Raw genomic sequence first — 26,702 nt, 5'->3', positions numbered from 1 at the left:
TCTCCCAAATCCTGATTAAAAATTAATAGCATGGTAATCCAATCTTCAACTAATAGACTAGGCTATGGCTATAACTATTGTTCCTCCCTTTCAAAAAATGGGGTAGAAATACAGAAGTGGCTTTAGAACTCACCCAGTGTTGACATCCCATTCTTAAACTCCACATCGATGACTCCCTCCCTGCTGTGCTAGCAGAGGGGCTCCTTCTATCACAGGTGATGCATTTGAGAGGTAGCCTCTACATTCTGCTATCAGATCTCTCTATTTTTTTTTAAGCAAAATAATGGGCCAAACCATTTGCCCAAATCCTAGGCCATGTCTAATGGATATCTTGCCAGATGATGAGTTTAAAAACCTGCTTTGTAAATGATCTTATAACATCCTCCATCCTCACTGCATGTAACACACGGGCCTTATGGGACCCTGCTTTAATGGAAACACTGATTTGCCAAGTACACTTCTATAGAGGGTTGGTCAAGCTGGATAGTTTTTACACAAAATGGCACCCATCCATTTCTTTTGTCAATAAAGAACCTTCTGTTTAGGCTAATTTGCCTATAGCCTAAATGATTCTGGGCTGATCTTATTACTGTAGACTGATATTTTGCAACAATGCACTGTAAAAGAATGCTTGGAAACAGGTGAAGCTATAATTGAGTGGATGGGTTCAAAGAACCCAGCACCCCTGGCTCCTGAGGCCCCCCCCCAGCTCCACCCCTCCCTATTTTCTTGATTATCTGCCTCATTCTGAGGGGCTGCCAGGGAGAGGAGCAAACATGGGTCCCTTCTCCCTTAGCTTTGCCTCTGCTTGGAAACTTATATATCCGATAAGCTTCACATTTTTCACTCCTGCAAATAAGCTAAGGAGGTGAGAAATCTTCTTCTTTTGTAATTTTGTGAAAGAATTTTTTGATCATGAACAATTGTTAATAAAGATGCTTAAAAAAATAATGGGGTAGATGTGTGCTTCTGTGCTGGAATTGGGGGGAACATACAGCCATTAAAGAATGAAATCAAGTAAGAGAGAGAGAAAGCTTAATTATTTGATAAGATTGCTGTTGCCAGAATAAGGGGTGGAAGTTGAGAAGATGCCTTGCTACTGCTTGCCGTGTGGGTGGGGGTAGTTAGATGAGCCCTCTTTTACTTGCTTTGTTCTTCAGCCTTTGAAGTAATTCCATAAAAGCTTTAAAAGTCACAAAATAGTACAGGCTTTTTGAGTAGGGTTGCAAACTCTTGAAATAAAATATTCAAACTCCTCTTGTGGGAGTCCTCTGGGTCAGGGAGGCAAGTTAGTCTAGGTCTGGGTGTGGAGGCAGAGGGCATATCTCATCCCCCCCCCCGCAGGTCAGGGGAGGAGTGAAAGTGAAAAGTTGTCCAGTGAAAAGTTGCCGATTCAGCTAAAGTGAACAGCTGAAAAAGAAAAAGGTAAAGGGGACAGCCTTGCCTCTTGTTTTTCTAGCAGCTTGCTCCAAACCTAACAGCCACTCCCCTAAAAACAAAAAAGGGGGTGGGTGGGTAGGACAAACACATGCACACCCCTATTATTTGTTTGTTTGTTTATATGGTTAGGTTTTCATACCAGCTTTCATTAAAACAATCTCAAGGCGATTTACAAAATTTTTTAAATGACAGAAAACTATAAAACAGTTACAGAATAAAAATATTAAGTTGGAATATAAAAATAGAAATCTAATTAAATGTTTAAAAAAACATGCACAAAGAGACCATGAAATATGGAGCAGCGGGGACAAAAAACATTCATATAGAAACCTGGGTAAAAAGCCAAGATGTAACTTGCTTTCTAAAAACTGTGATGGAGACTGAAGAGCATTCCAAAGTCTGAGGGCCATAACTGAGAAGACCCTGACCCGTGTGCATGGCAGCTGAGCTTGGTACGGGCAAGATCCAATCAGTGCCTGTGATACTTGAAACCCAGTTTCAGGGGAGCAACCTGGAGCAACCCAGTTGCAGGGTAGCAACAGCAAGAGAGAGGACAAGCCCTCACACTCTGCCTGTGGGCTTCCTGGAGGCATCTGGTGGGCCACTGTGTGAAACAGGATGCTGGACTAGATGGGCTTGAGCCTGATCCAGCAAGGCTGTTCTTATGTTCACATTCTACATGGTAACTGTATTAGCAAAGAACTGTGTCTTTACAGATATGAAATACTGACTGCTTAAAATGTAATCAGAAGCACCCCGCCTGGGAACCATTTCTCAGTGTTAGAGCACATGTTTTGCAGGTGGAGGGTCCTGTATTTAATCATGTTATCTCCAACTAAAAGATAAGATGTTGGGAAAGACTTTTGCCTGAGAACAGAGAGGCTTACTGCCAGTCAGCATGGACCCTTCTGGTACAGATGGATCAATGGGCTTCTGTGTAAGGCAGCTGCATATGTTCTTATTATTCATCTGTGGCACAGCAGAATTGTGCATTTATTGCAGGAGAATGTGCAACATTGAAAGGTCTTGAGCTTCATTCCATTTATAAAATCTAATTGTGCGGTCTGAATGATCATGAACTAAGAGGCCCTGGGTACCTGCTGCTATTGGGACCCCTTAACTTATGAAAGTCCAGATTCTTCATAGGAAACCTATGTTAGTGGGCATGTCTCCATCGGGAAGTAAAGAGAAGAATCCACGACAATGTGATTTTTCTGGACCATTTGCCCTGGATATAGCTTGATCAAGTGAACACATCCGAAGAGAGCAATTCACAAGTTATAGCAAGCGACTCCTCTCAATATGCATTCACATTTTATTGCCATGATACAACAGTGTGAAAGGTACACAACCACAAACAGGCCCATTAAGAAGAATAAACTATGTAAATATCTGATATGAAGAAATTCAGATCTATTATTGTTTGCTAAACTATTCAGACCATCTCGTTTATTTGGGTTCCTATGAACTTCAGTGCTTTAACCCCATAAAAAGTGTTGGCACTGGAAACTTGTGTTTTCTCCATGCATAAATCCTGCTCAAACTGGTGATTAAAATCCAACTTAACGATGGTTAATGCTTTCAGTGGCTATGGCAATCACTGGTAACCATCAACATGCTGATTCATCTCCAGTTAATCCAAAAGTGACAAAAGCTGTTTCTGTGTTTCTTGTTTGTATCCATCGTCATACGATTACCCCCAAATTAAAGCATGCAGTACTTGAAACGACTTCAAAGGTCCAACTTGCACTTTGACTATTTCAGCTTTTTTTTTTAATTGGTTCATGTTTTCTATTTGGCTTCAACATCTTGTTCTTGCTGATGCCTTTCTAGAATTTCATTTATATATATTACAGTTCTGGTTGGTGAGACAAGCTAATTAATACCGGGATGGAGGCTATGGATTGTAGCAATGTCATGCCTCTTGCTTGGGAGTGGGAACTGGGGGGACACCACAATATTTTCCATTCTGTATACATCCTGTACCAAACTGAATGTGGCCAAGTGTTCCTTGTGAAAATGTACACCAAATTCATTTAATCAAAATATATCTAACTGGGATTGTTTACACTGTTATCTATTGCCAGTTCTGTTAATCACTAAGCTCAAATATGTCAACACAGAGGAAACATGAGATCCACTATTTCTTAATTAGATTCTTTTCTAAGAAACAATAAAGTAGAAACAGGCCGTTTTGCAATTAAAAAAATGGGTGCCAAGTATAGTCTAAGCTTTAAAAACTTGATTCACTGGAGGTCTGTAAACTGGAATCTGGTCGTTCTTTTTCTTTCCCCCTTACCATGGTGTTATGGCGGAGTTATCTCTAAACCCTAAATACCACTGAGGTCATTAAAAACATTGCTGTGATCATAGTGCATGTTACCTGCACAACAGCAGCAACGAATTTGCATCCTGTAGTAGAGGGGTCATCAAAAGTGTTAAAAAGATGGCAAAATTTCAAAAATCTTGTGAGATCGTGATTCATTGGCCGTATATTAGTTTTGTATGATTACTTTAAAAAAATGGATAACTTATTAAAAGAAAAATGTTTAGGCATATATTCTAAAATAAGAAAACAAAGCACAATACTTACAGTGTATGTAACATGATACAACTTTTAGTAGGATGCAGCCCTTGCAGAAATTGTGTTGTATACCTTTTATGGCCTGGGACCTCAGCATCTTAAGAATTCCTTTCAGCCATTTGAATTTGCCTGTCCCTTAAAATTGACTACTGAGGTTCTCCTCTGTTTCCCCCACCATTTGAAGTATGACAGGGGGGCACAAGTGTCAGACCTCCTCTGTGACAGTGTCATGATACTGCAACACCATGCCAGAGCAAGTGCACCTGACCTGACCAATTGCTGTTCGCCTTCTGAGAAGCAACTAACACTACATATCTGTCGGTTCGAATCCAAACTGGATTTGAACCAGACCAGGCTGTTTTTGCTCCTCTCTGGACTGAAGCCAAGCCCAGCTCAAATTCAAGCTGGTTTGGGCCCAGTTCGAGGGGGTGGAGGGCTTCCATAATTGTTAAAATACATTTTGAAAATGACTTACTCCCGCAGCAGCCTTGGGGGTGTGTGTGCTGTGGCACCGATTGGGGGGTTGCAGCAGCTCCTGCTACCCCTGCTGGCCTTTCTGAGATTCCCAGGGTGAGTTCAGCCTGTTTCAGCCCTCTGTGCAAGTGGGACAGCCATTTTTTGACACTGCACATGCGCACTGGCCATTTGCATTGAGCCTTGCATTGAGATTTGAAGGCTGAGCCTCCATTTTGAGTGTGAACCAGCTTGATTTCGAGCAGGTTCGCACACTCCTAAGGCATATTGATTCCAGTGAACTTTTTAAGGAGCTGCTTGTTAAAATGTTTTCTAACTACTGCTGTTTTTATATTGGCTGATATCCAGACTAATGAAGTGCATGTGTCTGTGGGGATGTAGTGGGAGCGAAGACCTCAAGAATTAGAGTCTGTGGCTGATATCCTGACTAATGAAGCATACCTACAGGTTCTGCAGGGATAGCCCTTGCACAACTCCTGCAGTCTGCGTGCATTCTCAGTGCTGTGTAAGAGCACTAATACTTCTGAATGCTGCCTAGAAGCTGAGGGTCAGCAACATCCCAGCAGATCCTACAAATGTGTCTGCTTAGTCAGGATGTCAGCCATTGTCTCTTGTTGTCTTAGTTTAAAGCATGAACTGTATAATGCTTGACATATTGTTTTAATTGTTAATTTTGATTATTTTCTACAGGAAGACAGGATGAAAATACTAAGAAGAAAACAAGTTCCCCACCACTACAATTAATCCCCTACCACATTGCCAAAACAATGGAATTTCCATTGCTTTTTCTTTTGTTTAATTTGTAATGCTGTTTCAGAGGTTTGATTTTATGTCAAATTTCTACTTTTCCATTCAGCAATTGCCCATTCATTCTGCTTATTGCATCCCAGTTCGGAAAGCATTTGAGATTAATATGGCTGTTTTATTTAACTGCCACTTCAAAGTACCAAATTCCTCATGGTGCCATAACATCTTTGGTGTGATGTCAACTCTAAAGCAAATTTTTGTATTATATTTTTAATGAATTAACTTCTGGCTCAGATAGCAAGAAGAACAAATCTGATTTTGATTGTGGGCATATACAAAGCTAGTATTCAGCACAGAGCAATAACTAGTAACAAATTTGCTGGGAGAGTTGCTAGCTTGGGGCTTTCTGAAATCACCCACAGAGGCTGTTCTCATGAGCAGCCAAGCTCAGGCTTAAGTAACCCAGCCTGGGCTTGGCTGCCCGTGAGAACCGCCAGGATCTGTGTGGAACCTGGTGTTGCCACGGTGCTAAACCCACGGCCGCATCCTGACTCTTAGCCAAGGTTAAGGGTGCAAACGCAAACGTACCCTTAACCTGGCTCCAGGGATGATGGCACAGAGATGGGCACCTAGATCGCCCATCCCCTGGGAGAATTCCCCAGTGCACTGTGCTTGGCATGTACACTGTGGGATTTTCCCTTGCTGCCGGGAGAAGCACAGAGAGTCATTTGTGCTTTCCTCAGCAACACTGGTCCCTGCCTTCTCCCCTGCCTGCCCACCCAGTCATGTGAATAGCCCCATAGTATGATTGTGGTTGCACTTAATTACCACAGATAACAAGCTCTGGTTTCTCTGCACTCTTATATAGCTTTAGTGTTCTGATCACCTAAACAATGAGTGGACCAAGAGTGTCCACATCAGCACAGAGGAGAGCCTGATCCACAAACAGCGTAGGGGATATGGAGATATGAAGGCAACTCTTCCCTAGCCAATAAACAGAATGGATCCAAATAAGAACATCATGGCTTTATTAGAAACAACTTGAAATACAAACGTACAGCACTGAGCAACATCCAAACTAATGATGTCATGTTTGAATGTTTCACGCATACAACTTCCATCCACCCCCACAGTCTCTCCTTTCCCTCTGCCTCAATTCATGTCTCTGAGGGTCCCGCAGAGTCAGACTCAGGCATATTTGTGTGTGGGTACTGGGGCATCAAACAGAAGGAAGGGATCAGTTAAAACAGTTGTGCATGCAAAATGTGCTAATGGGAGTACAGTGTTAAGTCTGGATGCTACTCAGTGATTTTATTTTGTCAGTCCTAACAAAAGTATGATTATCCTGTTTCAACTGTTTCCAATTGACCAATGCAACATGTATTTTTTTCTAAGTAGAATGGTGTGATATACACTCAATGTTCTCAAGTATAAGGTGGGCACCTCTATGAAGGCACAAATAGTTGCTAGGGAGAATATATGTTATACCCTGACCTTTCATAAACCAATGTGTCACTATGCCTTGCTTGGCTACGAGCAACACTTACAAAGCTCCCAGACATCTGCCCTGCAACAGGAGGAGGCTTTGTGTCTTCTAGGCCTGAAACCAAAAACTTCATGGCAGTGGTAGCCTCACTTTATTTATTTATTGTTCAATTTCTACACTGCCTTTCACAAGACATTCCAAAGCAGTTTATGTACAAAGTACACTAGGGATGTGCAGAACCTTTCGAGCTCGAAACAGGCTGTTTCTGAGCGTTTTATGCTTGCAAGGGTCAGATTGATCCCACAGAGCTGCTCTGGTGGCAGCAGATGGGGACAGCTTGTCGCTCTGCTGATATTCCAATAATCTGCTGCCTGAGGCAACCACTTCATCTTGCCTCATGAAAGGACCATCCCTGGGAAAGTCACATTCAACTTGGAAGTGCCTACTTCTGAGTCAACACATTTAGGATAGCTCTGCTAATCATGACCAACTTTAGCTGGATTGAGGCCCTAAATACAAGCAGACAAACATATGCGAAGACATTTAATAATTATCTTTTTTGATTAAAGTTATGAGAGTTCACTAATAGGATCAGGTCTACTTCTTGTCAACCAGTTGCACAGAATACTGTCTGCATGGTTTTCTATATTCATCTGCAGTTAACACAGGTAGAGACCTACAAAAAGCAAACATGCTGAGAATGCATAAAAGCATGGCCGGGGAGAGGAGAGACTCCTCTCCTCTCAACTACCTTAAGAAGTGCTAGTTAATGATGCTGTAAATCAATGAATTGAAATTATCTTTGCCACCTAGTCAATTCTGCCCCCCCCCCCATTATTCAAAGTGTAAAATACCCCAGCTATGGGCAGATAGGGCTGCAGTAACTCTATGGTAAAGCACATGTGTGGTGTAGTGGTTAGAGTGCTGGACTAGGACCGGGGAGACCCGAGTTCAAATCCCCATTCAGCCATGAAACTAGCTGGGTGACTCTGGGCCAGTCACTTCTCTCTCAGCCTAACCTACTTCACAGGGTTGTTGTGAAGAGAAACTTATGTAGTACATCGCTCTGGGCTCCTTGGAGGAAGAGCGGGATATAAATGTAAAAAAAAAAAAAAGAATAAATGAATGCAGAAGATCTCACATACACATATCTAATTCCTGGAATCTCCAGACTGGGATGGGGAAGATCCATTTGGAAATCTAGAGAGATGCTACCAACTATAGTACAGAACATGGGGCAGATGGCCCAAGAGTCCAATGTCGTGTAAAACAGTTTCACATGTCAAACCACCACCAGGACCCTAATTATAACCAAGCTTACACACTCTTAATTTGCACTGATGGCAGTTCAAGACTCTGAACATTTCATGCTTCGCTATACTAACTGCAAATCTTGGAGCTTGTTCCAGGATTCAGCTCCAGTATGAAGAGAAAAAAGTGAGCTTGAGCAAAGGCTGAATAAGTCATCTCAGGGCTAGGTAACTGAGGGCCCAGGGCAAAACATAGACTTGGGGCCTTCCTCCTGCACCCCCGCCCCATGTCAATATGAAACAATTCATTGAGGACTTCCAGCCTGGGGTCTTGTGGCAGGTTGCCCCCTTTGCTGCCCTCTCTGTACCCGTGCAGAGTCTCCTTCCTTCTCTACTGAAGAGGGGCTCCACACAGACCAGGGGTCAGGGCAGGGGTGCCCAAACAAGAAGGGAGTCTTTCTAGCCAGCTCTGAGCTCTAGGCATCTTTCTTTCGAAATCAAACATTGCCCACGTACTAACTATACTGGATTGTGTATATGCCCAAAATATTATAGTTGGTATTCAGTGACATTATTGTATTTATCTACTTAGGCAATTATGTGCTTTAAAAAAAAAAAGATCAAGGTCGTTTGAAATGTTTTTAATAAAGCAAGTTGCTCCGACTGCAGCAAAGAAAGCGGCTTAAATCATTCACGAGACTCTTTACCGGCCTCCGCGATACATCGCTATACGTAAGAACAAGAAAAAGACAACCACTCCGGGCTTCGGCGCAGGAGACCGGTGCGCACCGCCTCCTCCCTTAGCCCCGCCCACCCTCGCGTTTGTCCTTCGCTTTTGAAAATTTTGAGCCGCTCCGGTGGCCGTAGCTCAGGTGGCGAAGCTCGAGGCGCAAGCGCAGATCAAAGCTGTTCTTTTGAAGGTGAAAGTCGGCATCTGTCTTACCTCCCGGTCCAGACAACAACACTCTCTCCCACTTGGCTGTGCGAGGTGAGTTTCTCCAGGTTGGCGCGGTCGCTCGCAGCGATTTTCCTGCCCCCTCTCTCAGGAATGGCGGCGGGTGGTCTCTTGGTGTCCTGGAAGAGACATGCCGCCGTCCCTTATGCGCCGTCGGGGCGTTGAGAGGAAGCAAGGGCCGGGGGTGGGGGAGAGGCTGGCTGGAGCGAGGGAGGGCGACGTCTGGGCCACAGCCATGGCGAAAGCCAAGGTCACCCGAGAGTCTCTATGGCCGCGCAGTGACGCCGCCGCCGCTCTAGTCCTTTAAACTCCGCAGTGAGTGGCCTTTCCCGCCTCTTGCTGGGCAACCAGAGAGGCAGAACTAGTCCCTCGCTCGTGGTGGAATAGCGGAAGTGCTCGTGCGGAGGCCCCACACCGGGGCCCTGGACTTCCGGAAGGAGCTTGTGCCAGGTGCCTCTCTCGGGGATGGTTGGGGCGCTCTCCCGGCCTGCAAGGACTTCCTCGGAAGGAAGATTGGAGCCTAGGAGGGAGCATGGCGGGAAAGCGTCCTCACCTCCACCACCGACAAGCGGCTTGCCCCCTCCCCACTTGTATTTTAGGCATCTACTATGTGGAACAGAGCTTGCCCGCCCACCCATAAATGCACGTTGCCCCTTCTGCCCCCCATCCCCATTTTTTTCCTGCCTACCTTTGGTCGTGTGGTGGTTTCAGTAAGCCCAAGGGTGGCAGGCCTGAGGTTACTGGCCTAGACAAGCTGGTGGCAACTGCAGGCGGTACTTTCCTTAGAGCCATGGCAGGGTGTAAAAACCTGGGGCAAACCCTTCTGGTTGTCTTTAATGGGAATTAAACTAAAAGAGTGGGGCCCAGGATGGCTGCCCTGCCCTGTCCTATGGACAACCCTGACTGCAGGTGAACCTCCCTGAATGATCTCAATGTATAGTCTCTTGGTTCTCTCCTCGTTCAGAGTTCAGTGGGCACTTGCACTTGCAAACCTTGTGATGGCTGTGTGTGTTGGTGGGTCTGGGGATTAAGCTGTGGACCAACTGCAGTTTCCAGACAGTTGTCAAAGACTGCCTCATGTACACCGCATTGCAGTAATCTAAACCGCGAAAGCTGATGCTACAGGTTGTAGTACCTAACTCCCTTTTTTGTGCTGCTGCTCTTTTGAGACTTGATAATATAAAATGGTAATGGCTGTATGAATATACCTCTTCCTAATATTGGCTGACTTGCTTTCAAAAATCTAAGGGGACACTGTTGAAGAACGAAAAGTACAGGACACCTGTGTGCATTCTTCTCTTTAGGCACTGTAGTGTTGTAATTCTAAGAACAGGTGATTTGTTGAATTTTAGGTAGCTGTATAGTTCACAGATAATAGTTCTGTGAAGTTTGGAGTTCAACTGCATGGAGTTCAGTTTCATTTAATACCCTATATCTTGCCTTTTGAGCCTTTTGGACCCCTGAAGTGGCTTATAAAAGATAATTAAACATAAAGAGCAGCAACAACAAAATTCAAAGGTCCAGCAAATTACTATGATAAGCAACAATAACTGAAGTATTAAGCCAGGCAAAGAGTTTTTAAAAACAAGTATAAGCAGGGCATGCCATAGATGTGGTTCCACAACTCAAAAAGCCCTGTCTTGTTTCTGCCATACAAATCGAAAATAGTGGTGATTCACAGAGCAGGGCTTACAGGGCAGATCTACACATACTCTTGGCAACTGTTGATGCTGCTGCAGAATGGGTGTCATACTTTTGTAGTCACTGTCTCCCAAAAACATTCTTACATCAGCATTCTGCACCAGCTGAAGCTTCCAGATAGTCTTTGAAGCAGCCCCACATAAAATGCACTATATCAGGAATAAGAACATGGGAAGCTGCCATATACCAAGTCAGACTGTTGGTCCATCTAGCTCAATACTACACAGACAAGAGGCAGTGGCTTCGCCAAGGTTTCAGGCAGGAGTCTTAGCCATATCTTAAAGATGCCAGGGAGGGAACTTCCAGGGAGAGCCAGCGTGGTGTAGTGGTTAGAGTGCTGGACTAGGACGACCCGAGTTCAAATACCCATTCAGCCATAAAACTAGCTGGGTGACTCTGGGCCAGTCACTTCTCTCTCAGCCTAACCTACTTCACAGGGTTGTTGTGAAAGAGGAACTCAAGTATGTAGTACACCTCTCTGGGCTCCTTGGAGGAAGAGCGGGATATAAATGTAGTAGTAGTAGTAGTAGTAGTAATAACAACAACAACAACAACTTGGAAAGTTCTGCATGCAAGCATGCAGGTGTTCTTGCCAGAGTGGCCCCATCCCCTGAGGGGAATATTTTACAGTTCTCACACATGTTGTCTCCCATTCAAATGCAAGCCTGGGCAGACCCTGTTTAGCAAAGGGGACAATTCATGCTTGCTCTCAGAAGACCAGCTCAGGCTATAACCCTGATAAAATGAAGGACATTGCAGAACTGGCAAAGGTAAAGAAGAGGACAACCAAGATGATCAGGGGCCTGGAGCACCTTCCTTATGAGGCAAGGCTACAGCATCTGGGGCTTTTTAGTTTGGAAAAGAGGTTACTTTGGGGAGACATGATAGAGATTTATAAAATTATGCATGGAGTAGAGAGAGTGCCCCCTCCCCCCCAAAAACATTAGAACCAGAGGTAAAAACGATTAAAATAAGTTAACAGTTTAAATCAAAACTATAAAAAACAGAATAAAACCAATTAAACAATTCAAATAGCTAAAAAACTCTGGGAAACCAGGGCAACCATTTAAAACAATTTAAAACAGTTTTTCAGTCATTTATTATTTATTTAGCCAATGCAGTTGTTTTAAAAGAGGCATAATATCGTCTCCAAAAAACCTGGGAGACCAATCTAGCTGCTGAATTTTGGGCCAGCTGAAGTTTCCAAACTACATACAAAGGCAGCCTCATGTAGAGTGCATTGCAATAGTCAAGCCTAGAGGTTACCAGAGAGTGCACCACAGTTCTGAGGTTATCTTCAAGAAACGGACGCAGCTGTTATAGCAACCAAAGCTGGCAGAAAACGCTCCTGACCATAGTCTCAGTCTGAGCAACCTGAGTGAGGCCTGGGTCCAGAAGTACTTCCAAGCTATGTACCTGTTCCTTCAGGCGAAGTGTAACCCCATCCACAACAAGATCAGTCACATCCCTCAAAGTATGACCCCTTACCATGAGTATCTCCCATCTTGTTTGGATTCAGTTCCAATTGATTATCCCTCATCTAGTCCATTACTGCCTGTAGGTAGGCATTTAGGGGGGCTGTGCCATTTCCTGATGATGATGTTATGGAGAAATGTGGGTGTCTTCAGCATATTGATAACATCCTTCTCCAAATCTGAGTATCCCACCCAGCGGTTTCATGTAGATGTTAAAAAGCATTAGAGATAGGATGGAGCCCTGAGGAACACCATACAATAGCTCTCATTTCAGAGAGCAGCTACAGGTGAAACTTGAAAAATTAGAATATCGTGCAAAAGTTCATTAATTTCAGTAACGCAAATTAAAAGGTAAAACTGATATATGAGATAGACGCATTACATGCAAAGCGAGATAAGTCAAGCCTTAATTTGTTATAATTGTGATGATCATGGCATACAGCTCATGAGAACCCCAAATCCACAATCGCAGAAAATTAGAATATTGTGAAAAGGTTCAACAGTCTAGGCTCCAGGTGTCCCACTCCAATCAGCTAATCAATCCATAACACCTGCAAATGGTTCCTGAGCCTTTAAATGGTCTCTCAGTTTGGTTCATTAGGAATCACAATCATGGGAAAGACTGCTGACTTGACAGTTGTGCAGAAAACCATCATTGACACCCTCCATAAGGAGGGAAAGCCTCAAAAGGTAATTGCAAAAGAAGTTGGATGTTCCCAAAGTGCTGTATCAAAGCACGTTAATAGAAAGTTATGTGGAAGGGAAAAGTGTGGAAGAAAAAGGTGCACAAGCAGCAGGGATGACCGCAGCCTGGAGAGGATTGTCAGGAAAAGGCCATTCAAAAGTGTTGGTGACTTTCACAAGGAGTGGACTGAGGCTGGAGTTAGTGCATCAAGAGCCACCACACACAGACGGATCGTGGACATGGGCTTCAAATGTCGTATTCCTCTTGTCAAGCCGCTCCTGAACAACAAACAATGTCAGAAGCGTCTTACCTGGGCTCAAGAAAAAAAGAACTGGTCTGTTGCTCAGTGGTCCAAAGTCCTCTTTTCTGATGAGAGCAACTTTTGCATCTCATTTGGAAACCAAGGACCCAGAGTCTGGAGGAAGAATGGAGAGGCACACAATGCAAGATGCTTGAAGTCCAGTGTGAAGTTTCCACAGTCTGTGTTGATTTGGGGAGCCATGTCATCTGCTGGTGTTGGTCCACTGTGCTTCATTAAGTCCAGGGTCAACGCAGCCATCTATCAGGAGATTTTGGAGCACTTCATGCTTCCTTCCACAGACGAGCTGTATGGGGATGCTGACTTCATTTTCCAGCAGGACTTGGCACCTGCCCACACTGCCAAAAGTACCAAAACCTGGTTCAATGACCATGGGATTACTGTGCTTGATTGGCCAGCAAACTCGCCTGACCTGAACCCCATAGAGAATCTATGGGGCATTGCCAAGAGAAGGATGAGAGACATGAGACCAAACAATGCAGAAGAGCTGAAGGCTGCTATTGAAGCATCCTGGTCTTCCATAACACCTCAGCAGTGCCACAGGCTGATAGCATCCATGCCACGCCGCATTGAGGCAGTAATTGCTGCAAAAGGGGCCCAAACCAAGTACTGAATACATATGCATGCTTATACTTTTCAGAGGTCTGATATTGTTCTATTTACAATCCTTGTTTTATTGGTTTCATGTAATATTCTAATTTTCTGGGATTGTGGATTTGGGGTTTTCATGAGCTGTACGCCATGATCATCACAATTATAACAAATTAAGGCTTGACTTATCTCGCTTTGCATGTAATGCATCTGTCTCATATATCAGTTTCACCTTTTAATTTGCATTACTGAAATTAATGGACTTTTGCACTATATTCTAATTTTCCAAGTTTCACCTGTATCTCTGAGTGACACCATCTGGAATCTACCGGAGAGATATGAACAGAAAGACTGCAAAGCCATTCCACCTATTTCCAAACCCCACAAATGATCCAGGAGAATATCATGGTTGATAGTACTGAAAGCCGCAGAAAGGTCCAGAAGAACCAACAGTCACACTCCCTCTGCCCATTCCTTGGTAGAGATCATCCATCAGGCTGACCAAGACTGTCTCTGCTCTATGGTCTGCTCTAAAGCCAGTTTGAAATGGATCTAGATAATCTGTATCTTCCAAAACTACCTGGAGTTGATCAACCACCACCCTCTCAATTACCTTGCCTACCCAAGGGAGATTGGAGACTGGTTGGTTATGTTCTTAATCAATGCATGTATTAGTGTGGCTATATCTTCCCTCTCTAGGTAGGGTTGGCACACCCACTGAAACTGATTAAAAAGCACCCTTGGCCATCACTTCCATCTGTGTATCCAGACCAGAAGCACCCCAAGTTGTGGATTTGATCCTTTAGAAGGAGTGCAACCCTGTCCAGAACTGGATGTAGCCCACTGCCTGAATTCACAGGCTTTCTAACCCAGAGCACCTCCATCTTGCCTGGATTAAGCTTCAGTTTTCTCTAATCAAGACCAAAACTGCCTCTAAATGCAACTCTAAAATAAAAACTCTTCTTTAGGGCAGCCTTTGGAAATTCCTCCCCCATTGCTTCAGTTTTGACCTGTTGGTGCTGCATCATCTTTTCCCCCCTCTTCCCCCCCTCCTCCATCCTTTTTGGTAGAGCAGAAATCCCTGTACCACCCTCTGGGACTGATTCTTCAGATAGGATTGAAACCACTATAACATGGAGTCCCTGAACCAATCCAGAGAGATTACCCAGAAGTATACCATGTTTAAAACTGTTGAAAGCCGTTGAGAAGTCTAAAAGAATCAGCAGGGTCGAAATTGTGTGCCCTCTAGTTGATGTCGACTCCTGGTGACCACAGAGCCCTGTGGTTGCCTCTGGTAGAATACAGGAAGGGTTTACCATTGCCTCCTCCCGTGCAGTATGAGATTATGCCTTTCAGCATCTGTCAGTGGGGATTTGAACTGGCAACCTCATGCTTTCTAGTCAAGTCATTTCCCTGCTGCGCAAGTACAGAAGACCAAATCAGGTATATGCCCTGAAATGTGTGGGACCGGATTTGATTTGAGACAACCCTATGGTTGTTGTCAGTAGTACATTTTTGTCTAGAGACCCCAACACCAGGTGTAGAAGATCAAAGTTGGGAAGGTTGGTGGTTGGCGCATCTGGAGGGGGAGATAGTATCCTGATAGACCAGAGCTGTCCCATCTCCCCAGCCATTCTGTCTTGACTGGTATTGCATGTGGGAATCTAGTGGACATAATTGGCTTACATCTCCCTCCTTCATCCAGCCAGGTCTCTGTGATACAGGTGGTGCTTTTATGGTTGTTATGGTAGGTTTTCTTTCTTGATATCTGTGAAGCTACTGAGGCAATAAGGCCTACTTGTTTTTCTTGATTTTTGCTTTTTGAAGAAAGCAACATGTCTGCTGCCTTGCTGCCCAAGCCACAGATGAGAGGCCTCTTGGCCAGCCGTCTAAGAAAACACATTGTAGTGGCATTTGTCTTTGCTTTGGGATGTGCATCTGCATACAAGGTAAGATATTTTTATGTTAAGAAGTTGGTGGTGTGTGAGAGATTCCTCCTAATGAGGAGTGAGATGTGTCTCTTGTATCAATACAGTACTTTCCAACAAATCAGCTAATGTTTTGTAAGCACTCTAGCCACTAAATGATTTAGACTGCATATTGATATATTGCTCTCCCGAAGTTGGCCTGAGGTTAAAACATTCAAATATTGTATCAGTTTAAATTCTAAATAACTATAAATCTTTTTGAACACTTGCAATCTTATCTCCTTATATTCAGTTTGGTGTGGCTGAACCGAGGAAGAGAGCATACGCAGACTTCTATAAAAACTATGATGCCGTGAAGGAGTTCGAGGCCATGAGGGAAGCTGGGGTATTTGAATCAGTTGGACCCACAAAGTAGACCTCTCTAGGTAATCCATAAAAACTTTGCATTGCCTGACTTCACTGAATGGGAGTACCTTAATGTGGGGGGAGTGGGGAGGAATGGTGGTAGCTCTGCCGTCTATTTTATATACTTCTGGTCATAATGTAATGTTGCTCACAACTGAAGTACTTAAGTCATAGCGAGTGACAGTAAATTTCTGATATGCTCTTTGATGTAACATGAATCATGGTGTACTTGATACTACAATGAAGGATAGAATAGTAAGTACAGGAGAACCTTGCTATTTGCGGATTCAGCATCCATGGTTTCATGTATCTGAGGACACGTGGAAAATATCTGGCACAAAAGGGGCTAAACTCACGTATCTGTGGGTTGGGGTTGGCCGGAAATTATTATTATTATTACATTTATATCCCGCTCTCCCACCAAGGAGCCCAGAGCAGTGTACTATATACTTGAGTTTCTCTTTCACAACAACCCTGTGAAGTAGGTTAGGCTGAGAGAGAAGTGACTGGCCCAGAGTCACCCAGCAAGTATCAAGGCTGAATGGGGATTTGAATGCGGGTCTCCCCGGTCCTAGTCCAGCACTCTAACCACTACACCACACTGGCTCTCTTGGAGGTCATTTCTGGCCACCATTTTGATTGTGGTAGCCATTTTATAGCTCTCTTTTTAAAAAAAGAAAAAAAAAGGCAAAAACCTGAGATAATATGCTGAATTTTAGCGAACTTTTGACTGGAGTTGGGGGGCATCCTTGGACTCCTGAGGAGCAGTGGAGCACAGTAGGGCACTTTATTTGTCTCAGTTTTGGTGCAATTTTTCAGGTGATTTTTTTTCAAGTCCAGGAACCAACGCCCCCCACCCACACACACACACACATAGAATTCAGTCCCTCGCTATCCGTGGTTTCACTGTCCGCCTCCACCCCCTCCGGAATGGAACCCCTGCAGATAACAAGGTTCTCCTGTATGGTTCTATAGCCACACTGGCAGTTCTGCTGCTTTGAAATGTACTTTATGCTATTATTAACAGTGCAGGGAAATATTGTGCCAGTGAAAGCTACGGTGCTACTCTAAGGAAAGAGCAATGGTGAGTGCCCTGGCCCCAGAAAGCAGCAGTGGCGGGGTGGGGGGGGCAATGTTCCCTCTAACAGAGATTCCCAGATGCTGTTGACTACAACTCCCATAATCCCCAAACAAAAGCCATTGCAGCTGGGGATTTGGGGAGTTGTAGTTAACAACAACTGGGAATCCCTGTTAGAGGGAACACAAGTGGTAGTGGTGGTGGGGCGGGAAATGAAATGGGATGAGTGTCATCCTGCAAACCTTGTTTCTAGACTGTGTAACGTGGCTTGTCTACTTAGCTCTGCATTCTCTGGAAACCAATTCTGTACTTACTGGTCCATCTTCAGGCAACCCTCAACTACCCTGCTTTTAGCTCTTGTCTAATACTACATCCCTACTGCAGACTTGATTCTGCAAACCTCCTATTGCCTTTTCTCCTTGCCTCTTCTTCTTAATCGTCTTGACCAGTCCATCATCTTAGATTACTATGTCCTTGTTTTGCCTTTCAGCCCTGATGATGCAGCTGCTGCTAACTGTGCATGCAGAGGCATTCATGTTCATCATATGCATTTCCAATCTGTGTCTTCTGTTTGTACAACTTTAGTCTGTAAATTGTTTGGAGGAGAACAGTTAATATACCTTGAGAACAGACACTCTGTAAATAACTTACTTATCTTGAAGAAATCATTGTGCTCAATTTAAATTCAATCTAATGTTTTGTTCTGTTTTGTTTTTTTCCTTGAGGATGTGAGAACAGAATTTTGGTTTTATAACTTGTTTCTCTTTTCAGATCCTCCTCCTTTGGAGACCTGATAACTGAACATCACTCTTTCAGTGAACTGCACCTGGTTATCCACTCAATACTGGTCATGCTGTAATGCTGGCTTATTAAATGAAGTAATTATGTAAAATGATGCCTTGACTCTTTAAAGTGGTGGCAAAGCAATATTTCAGAGCTGCATGAAGGTGAGGGGATAACTTTTGCCTGAGACTGTGCCAGGTCTTGTAGGAGCTAGGGTTGGGATTTTTTTTAATTAAGAAAGCTTTTCTGGAAAGAGCAATCAAGAGTAGGCGTCATGTAGACATTTTCTGCTAGCTTTCACTGGAGCAGGGCAAGGAGACCAAAGCGGAATCTCTCCCACTGGTTTAGTGTGGTCTGTGCCTTCTCCCTTGAGCCTCTTAAGAGCAGGCAGAAAGGAGGATGACTGCTAGGCTCAACTTTAAAAGCTCCAGCTGCTGGACACACAGCTTCTTGAACCCTGGAGTGCAGTATCTCTGCTGCTTCTCAGTAGTATTCATTGTTTTGGGGTCTGCAGCAAAGACTCTCCTTTGTGGGGGTAGGGAGGAAGATTTGAAGGTGCGGAGGTCTGCCATGATACTGCAAACGCCAGTGCAAAAAAATACTACACAAAAAACCCAAACCCCACAAAAAAACAGTGGCCGCACATTGAAATTAATGTCATGACCAGGGATATGTGAAACCGGTCCATTTATTTCTGTGGAATCGTCCTGTTGTACCTCCTTGCATTCTGAGATCTCTAGAAAGGCCGTGGAGTGTGTTGAATTTCCTTACTCTTCCAGTCAACTTCGACATGCTGTGTGTGCACACGCATGTCTGTGCACACCTCCTTGGAAAGGCCATAAGTGCAAATTGATCCACTTTACAGCAGTGGGCTGGCACCTATGGCCTCAAATGTTGTTTTGGGTGAAGGCTAATGTCCAGCATTTATGCCCTGATCCAGCTCTACGTGTGCACAATTATGCATGGTATGTACACCCCACTAAATCATGCAGTTTTGACAAACGCTCTGTATTCAGATGCACATTCAGGCTCCTTTTCCCTTCCATTTAGCTTGCACAAGAGTTCATGTTTCCAGCTGCCAACTTCCGACCCCAATGGAAACTCAACTGGATGTAGAGAAATTTTGGATAACTGTCTCCAGCAGAGCAATGATGCTACATTTTGTCAGAAATAATATCTGATGGGTCACTGCAGCATCCCTGGCCATGACTAACTTGCACCATTTAACTGCAGTGGGACTTGGGCCACTTCTTAGGAGGGGGGTAGTAAGTGAGGTTGTGGTAAGAGTTTAGGTGTGTTCTTGGAAATCTCACAAGGAGAAGGCGGCTATAGGGTTGGGTTTCCCTTTGACTTCAGCTGTAAGCAGAACTCAGCAGGGATGAAAAAGGGCCCAGTTAGCAGTAGATATGCTTTCTGAGGTGTTAATGCTAGTAGCAGTGCAATACACAGCTGCTTGAGATTAAGACTACGCTTGGCTCTTGACCACTAAGTGTTCCACCTGTGGGCAAGAGCCATAAAGTTATTGGCTCCAATGTCAACTCTGCTGAGAATGTTCTGGGTAGTCTTGGCCAAGCCACTAGATCTTGGCCTCGGTCCCTGGCTTTTATGGGGATATTGTATAGCAGATGGCTTATTTGACAGGGCTCTTACAGGGATATTATGCAATATTTTATTTCTATAAATACAGTCTGCAGAATTATCTTTCTGTAGTGCAGAATCGAAACATGTAGCACAGACTGAATTTGTCTAATAACTTGCTTGGAAATAAATCCACTGGCTGATATCCAGACTAACCCTCTGCTGATGCACCCAGGTTTTCTGTAGTGTGAGGGGTGATCTCCCCTTTCCTCTGCAGCTCCTTGTGCCTCCTGGGGCTATGTCTCAGAGTTGGGGGACACGGGGAGAGTTTCTGCAGGCACAGGAGGCTTCAGAGGAAAGGAGAGATCACCCCTCATGCAACAGAAAACTCTGGTGTGTTGGTAGAGAGTAGTCTGGATGCAGGCTCTTCCCTGGGAGGGTGCAGGGCTGGGGGCTAGCAGCACTCCCTGTCATCCACACTCCTCCTTAGCTGCCCCTGCACGCCCCTCCCCCCTGTATCCAACACGCACAGCACTAAGGAGCTGGATACTAAATGACAGGCACATGTGCACCTTGATGCCCATCAAGGGTGCATGCCCACACCACATTTAGAATCCAGCTTGAGTGTTGCTGGGAAGTTCGCTTCCCTCTTTGTTCAAGTGGCAAGAGGTGAGCCAATTTCCCAGCGCCACGGGAGCTGGATACTAAATTGGAGGTGCACATGCTCCCTGACACTTAATCAGGGTGCACTCGTGCCTCTCATTTAGTATCCAGCTCTTGCAATGCTGGAAAGTTCGCTTGCCTCTCTTGTCGCTTGAATGAGGAGGGAGGAGATGGATCTCCTCAGCACTGTGTGAGTGGGATATTGAACGTAGAAGGTGAGGAGCTCCCTTAGAAAAGGGGGAGTGGGGGCGGTTAGGCCCGGCTGCAGGGCCTGGGGGAGAGCAGGGCTGGTCGCTCTGCCCAAAGGATGGGCCTGTCCGGACATCAGCCACTGATTTCAAGACTGAATAACTTGACCATCAATAGGTGATTAAAAACCTCATATGTATATATAAATTGTGTACTTGCATATGCAACTTAAATCTGTGATGGTGAGAGATTATAGCAAAAGTTTCATCGCCTTATGTATTTCTTGATAGTCCAAAGACTTCTTTTCTTGCTGACTGGCTTAAAATGTCAGCTTTCCTCAGGTCATGCATTGTCACTGGTGCACACGCTTGAATTCTATCCACTAATTTCCAGCTGATGGCCAGAGGAGCGCTGTATGAGTGGGTTTGGCCATTGGCTTTTCTGCTACTGAGGTTAAAAATGTATTCCCTAGTTTAAAGCAAGAATTTTGTGCCTGGAAAGTCTGAAGATTCCTTGTTACTGAATGTTAGTGTTTTGAATCAACTAAGAAGTTACTAAGTAGCTTCACTAGAGTGAATAGTTTTGGATGATGTCTATAGGTACAAAGTGTTGAGATGTTAATGGTCCATTCTGAAGTAGATGTTTGGCTATCAGGATTTGAGTTTACAAGCTTGAAAATACAATACAGATGGCTTAATTTGGCATCCTGCTTTATGTGAAGACTTTATAGCTAGCTCAAAGGATCTCAAGCCCTTGTTTTTGAAGTATGGTGGTGTTAGTCATTCATATAGCTGAACTGTAGGGCTATGTTAGAACCATTAAGTAGTCATTCAGATGGTTGGTTCTAAAGTGTAAGTTTCCCATCAGTTCCACTTCAGATGTTGCTATTCTAAACTTCTCCTAAAATACAATTGTATATAAGGATTGTGAGGGTTATTTTTCTCTCTCCTCCCTCCTCCTCCCCACTCCCACTTCCCCAAGCACTCCTAAAAAGGCATCTCTAAACTCCAGCTTTTGCTTCAATAATTAAGCTTTAGCTAGCATTTTTGCTAGTGCTAGCTAAAGCAGAACAAAATGTGTGTAAATTTCTGCACACACCTCCCCCCGCTGCCACACACACACACACACACACACACACACACACACACACACACACAAAATGTGGCAACATGTTTTAATACAAATAAATTTCTCTTCTGGTTGAGTACTAACTTTTAATATATAAATTTACTATAGAACTTAATGCTTCTGTTGTATGCAATTTTGCTTTAATAGATAAAAATGAGATCTAGTGCAGCGGGGAAGCAACCTGCCTAGAGAGCAGGAGGCTTGTTGGTTCAAATCTCCGCTGCTTGTGTTTCCCGGAATATGGGAAACTCCTATATCAGGCAGCAGCGATATAGGAAGGTGCTGAAAGGCAGAATCTCATACTGTGCAGGAGAAGACAGTGGTAACCACGCCTGTATACTACCAAGAAAACCACATGGCTCTGTGGTTGCCAGGAGTCCGCACTGACTTGACAGCCCAATCTTTACTGGGCAGAGCAATTCTACTATTCTTTGATTTCAGCCAGACTTGCATCATCTCTTCAGGGAATCCATGGAGGTCATACCAAAAGCAGTAGCTGTACAGTTCAAGCTGTAACGCAATTGAGGTAAACTTCCGAATCAAAAATCCTTCCCCAATGTTGCCAACATGGTGGCTGTATATGGAGTTGCCGTAGTCTAGATGTTTGACCTCCCTTGCCTAACCTTCTCTGTTGCCTAGTACAAGACAGATTATGAGTCTGTTGAGTTTCTCATTCAGCTTCATTGGTGCTTTTTTAGCATGGTAGAAGTCCACCCTTCTGTCAAGTTGTCTTGAGCTGTGATATGTGGCTCTGGTAGACAAGCACACCTACTGCAATAAGGGAAGGGCTAGTTAGTACAGCAGCCTGCATATGACTGGTTTCTGCTAGGAGTACATAGAGCTACAACAAGACTTGCAGCCTGTCTGAAACAATACACAAAGGCACTGTTGGTATGAACTGGCTTCTCCAGTGGCTTGTATAGTATATCTATACAAGTACTGCTGCCACCATGGGCATCAGGGTAGCCATGAATGTATTAACCACATGTTGGTCTAATGGACCAACATGGTTATGTATAATTTTTATGTACTTTGGAGAACAGAGCATTTAGCGGCTCAACTGAAGGGGTCTGAAATGTGAGAAATGTGTTCTTCTACCACTTCACCTTTTTGAAGATTAATGACCCTCCAGCTGCTAGGTAATCCCACCAATTTAGTATCTAGTTGAATCTCTGCCTAATTGACCAACAAAAACTGATTTCCAGCACTCCTTATTGAAAGACTACCACACTTGTTCTAGGGCTCCCATACCATGCCCAACTGCCCCTCCTTTTTGTTTTAACATCCAGCCTAATGAAAAATTCAAAGTTTGCTTAAGATTTGGTGTCATTGTGGTTGATCCTAATAATGTGAATTATGGCTTTTGGATTTTTCCTCCGTATGGACAGATACAACTAGCCAAGATCCTTAACCAAGTATGCATGTCTGAAGTTGGCTCCCTGTATAAGAACTTTCTTGGAGCAAATCAAAGGTTTATCTAGTTCAGAATTTTAAGGTTCTGTTTAGCTATCATAAGCCAGTAACTGCTGCTAGACTTTAGGGATGTGCCCGAAATGTATTCGGTGCCAGCGGGGGTGGTACTTTAAGGGGGGGGAGGGTGTACTCACTCCTCCTGCGGCATTCCCCCCGCCGGTGTTCCGTTATTTGTAAGCCCCTCAGGGTGGCAGCTTTCCTCCCTGCTCCCCCGTTTCCCTCATTGGCTGGAAGTAGCGACCGTGCGTGCACACGCATGATGGGTGCTAGGGGTGTGCACGGAACCGCAGAGCTGCGGTCCGGCACTGTGGGGTGGGTTCCTTTAAGGGCGGGGAGGGTTTACTTACCCCCTCCCGCCGCTTGTCCCCCTCCAGTGCTCGTACTTCTAGTAATAATTGGGGCGGCAGGATACCTCCCTGCCGCCCCTTGTCCCTCTGCAATGCAAAAGGCTCCGGCAAGCCTTTTGTGCACGCTCACATCACGCGTGAGCTTCACGTCTCCCCGACCCATGTCGGGGAGACGTGAAGCTCACGCGTGACGTGCACGTGCGCAAAAGGCTTGCTGGAGCCTTTTGCATTGCAGAGGGACAAGGGGCAGCAGGGAGGTATCCTGCCGCCCCAATTATTACAAGAAATACGAGCGCTGGAGGGGGACAAGCGGCGGGAGGGGTAAGTAAACCCTCCCCGCCCTTAAAGCTACCCCCTCCACCCGAACCGAACCGGCCAGGTCCGGATGATCCACAGGCCTTTACAATGGCCTCCGGACCGGTCCGGACCCATCCCTAATAGGTGCACGTGCGGTCGCTACTTCCGGTCGATGAGGGAAACGGGGTGGCAGGGAGGAACGCTGCTGCCCTGAGGGGCTTACAAATAACAGTGCCGGCGAGGGAAATGCCACAGGAGGGGAGAATACACCTCCCCCCCTTAAAGTACCACACACACACACTCTGAGCTGAAACGTTTCAGGCTCAAGCCTCCTAGACTTTTTCTGTCTGGGCCTCTTTTGATGTTAGCTAAATCAGTGTCCATCTCTACATCTTGTGGCTGTAAACTCCGCAAGTGCATGCAGTGTGAATTTTTCTTGGTCTGTCCTGATTCTGCCAATCAATTTAACTTTCTAGGGAGGGAGTGTTCTCTCTACCTCATGCATAGGTCTATAAGTCTCTTTCATGTTGTCATCTTCCCTGTTGCTGCTCTAAGAGCCATTCCAGATTGCTGTGAGAACCATGGCTTAATCCTGGTTCAGCATGACATTCCCAAACCTCAGGCTTGTTTATCTGCTAGCTCCCCCCCCCCCCCCGCCCTTCTGCATGAAGGGAGGAAGGGTTCTAAGTGCCAATCAGAAGTCAAAACCAGCAGGAATTTGCTGTGACAACCAAACCCAGTAAATCATAGCATCTTATATTGCTCTTTTCTGTGGTGTAACCAGCATTGAACAGAGTTAATCAACAGCATCTTCTTCTTCTTCATCATCATCATCTTCTGTTAGCCACCCCATAACAAACTGTTCTATGGTGAGCAACTGTGCGAAACAGGATGCCGGACTATATGGGCCTTGGGCCTGATCCAGCAGGGCTGTTATGTTTCACAACAAGAGTTCTTTAGTTTAGATCCATGTTAAGTAGCCACGTCTTTCAGAAACAAAAGTTTAAATCAGTGTTTGGGCTGGTTCGGAGTGCTTTAGCTGGTGGTGCAGCTAGCTGTTATAAGAAAGGCAGAACTAATATTGTAGTTGATATTTTGTTACAGGTACTGATAAAAACTTGACACTTAGTGGCTAGAAAGGCGCAGTCAGACCCACCCTGTTAATGCCACTGATGTTAGCCAAGCTCAAAGGAATGCAACAATGCACAAAATGTGGCATCCTGAAGGGCACAGCCATTGTGTTCTCCCGGCTGTGTGCTCACTGTCAGAAAAGCAATCTGAAGCAGCAGGCTTCTTGATGGTCCAAAGCTGTAGGATGGTGAGCATTTAGGTTGGGCTTTTTAAACATTGGATAATTGGCCAAAACTCTGTATGAGGAAGCAAAGGTGAACAGGTCTTTAAGAGTAGCTTAAGTGTGAATACAGTGGTCATTAGTTTCTATAAAGTTATTTCAGTGACTGCAGCCAACAGTTTCAGTTCCCCTGAAACTTCTCACTATTTCCTATCGCTCTGGGCAGGTGGATAGCCAAAAATTGCTATTTACAATTTTATTCTTTCCAGCCAGCAAAATTCAAATAGATGTTTTCTCTTATTTCCACCACCTTTTTAATTAAAAAAAGAAACTGAAGGTAAAAGTATGTATCATATCCTGTAGAACTCTTGGTTTTTGACCTCAAAAGTTAACTAGCATCATGCCTTAGGTCTGCTCCAGTCTCACTAGGATGGCTATATAGCATATGTTATGAAAGGAAACTACTCTGAAACATGAAATGGTATAAGGCAGGTTCCTGTGAAATCCACTCCAAATCAGACCACTGGTCCATCTAGCTCAGTATCGTCTTCACTGACTGGCAGCAGCTCTCCAAGGTTTTAGGCAGAAGTCTCTCCCAGTCCCAGCTGGAGAGGCAAGGGATTGAAGTTGGTCCCTTCTGCATGCACAACATGCTCTACCACTCATCACAACTGCCTGCATTATGTTGTCTTCCTAGATGAACTGATTGTGCCTTAACCATGATCAATTAGGCTGGATGGCTATGGTCTACCTGTTGGTCCAGAGGAAGGATGCCTGTGAATACCAGATGTAGGGAAGCAGCAGCAGGAGATGGGGTATGGCTTCATCTTCTGTTTGAGCTTCTTGGAGGCATCAGATGGGCCACAATGGGAAACATAATGCTGGACTAGATAGAATGGTTCTAATCATATGCGGGGGGGGGGGGAGTTCTTCTTTTTAAAAACTTGAACAAGGGTGAAACAGCAGAGGCTGTGACCTTTCCAGTTATGCTAAATATTATGCCAAATGATGTTTCAAAAATAAAAACAGAAGATCCTCTGTTGGGATTGAAGCATTAGAGAAAGAAAAAGCTGTGTGCCGTGACAATATATAGTGTGCACCACATATGGTAGATGCCCAGTTACAGAGTGCCCTATTGCTTTCTGATGGATTTTAAAATCGCTCACTATTGCTTTGCTGAGGTCCATCTAGCCTAGTGTTCTAACAGTAGCTCTCTAACAAGCAGACTGAATGTGGCTATCCCTTTCTGTCCTCATTCTCTGGTATTTGTGATATACTGCATGGATGATGTAATCCAAGCATCAATCCAAATGTACCTAGCACTAGTCTAGAAGAGAGATGTCCTCCTCTACATCCTTCTTAGTGAAACAGCACATTAGACTAGATGTAAGTCAAGTTTACCACACCATACAAAATGAGTTGTAAGACCTTTGACATTTTTTCAAGTTGCAGGTTAGCATGTATGAATTCCAATATCCCACATAAAAGTATTATTTGTGTGACTAGCTGCAGGTAGTCTGTAGATGGAGATCCTCATTCAAAAACACATTTTTAAAAAATTCCAAAAAAAGATGGAGAGGATAGCTGTCATTGGCATTCTGTATCTCACTGTATCTCACATTTATGCCCACAGTTCCTGATGCAGAAAGTCATACACATGCTAAAGGTCTTCTTACCTGGAGTGGGATAGATGTGCTTTTAGAAGGCTTGGAGGAATTTCAAATGAAGTTGCTGCTCGAATACATTACCCAGCATACCACACTGCAATTATTGCATTACAAAATACAGAAACAATGTTTATTGACCTCAAACAAAATTCTTCTATGTAGTCAGTA

The 26,702-nt window shown here is 44.4% G+C and overlaps 1 protein-coding gene across 1 annotated transcript; it reads left to right on the top strand.

Moving 5' to 3' along the window:
* Window positions 1-8,811: 8,811 nt before the first annotated feature.
* LOC128325003 (cytochrome c oxidase subunit 6C-2) lies at window positions 8,812-18,010 on the top strand. The gene is made up of 4 exons (XM_053250309.1): window positions 8,812-8,969; window positions 15,535-15,656; window positions 15,928-16,060; window positions 17,890-18,010. Exons 2-3 carry the CDS (start codon window positions 15,543-15,545, stop codon window positions 16,048-16,050), a joined length of 237 nt encoding a protein of 78 aa, XP_053106284.1. The 5' UTR covers window positions 8,812-8,969; window positions 15,535-15,542; the 3' UTR covers window positions 16,051-16,060; window positions 17,890-18,010.
* The last annotated feature ends 8,692 nt before the right edge of the window (window positions 18,011-26,702 follow it).

This window comes from Hemicordylus capensis, chromosome 4, assembly GCF_027244095.1.
Source record: "Hemicordylus capensis ecotype Gifberg chromosome 4, rHemCap1.1.pri, whole genome shotgun sequence".
NCBI lineage: Eukaryota > Metazoa > Chordata > Lepidosauria > Squamata > Cordylidae > Hemicordylus > Hemicordylus capensis.
Note: the sequence above shows the minus strand (reverse complement) of the source record. Positions and strands in the feature narration are given on the sequence as shown.

Coding starts and splice junctions, on each gene's coding strand:
- LOC128325003 (XM_053250309.1), top strand. CDS start 15,543: ATGTCTGCTGCCTTGCTGCCCAAGCCACAGATGAGAGGCCTCTTGGCC. Junction 15,657..15,927: donor GATGTGCATCTGCATACAAG/GTAAGATATTTT, acceptor CCTTATATTCAG/TTTGGTGTGGCTGAACCGAG.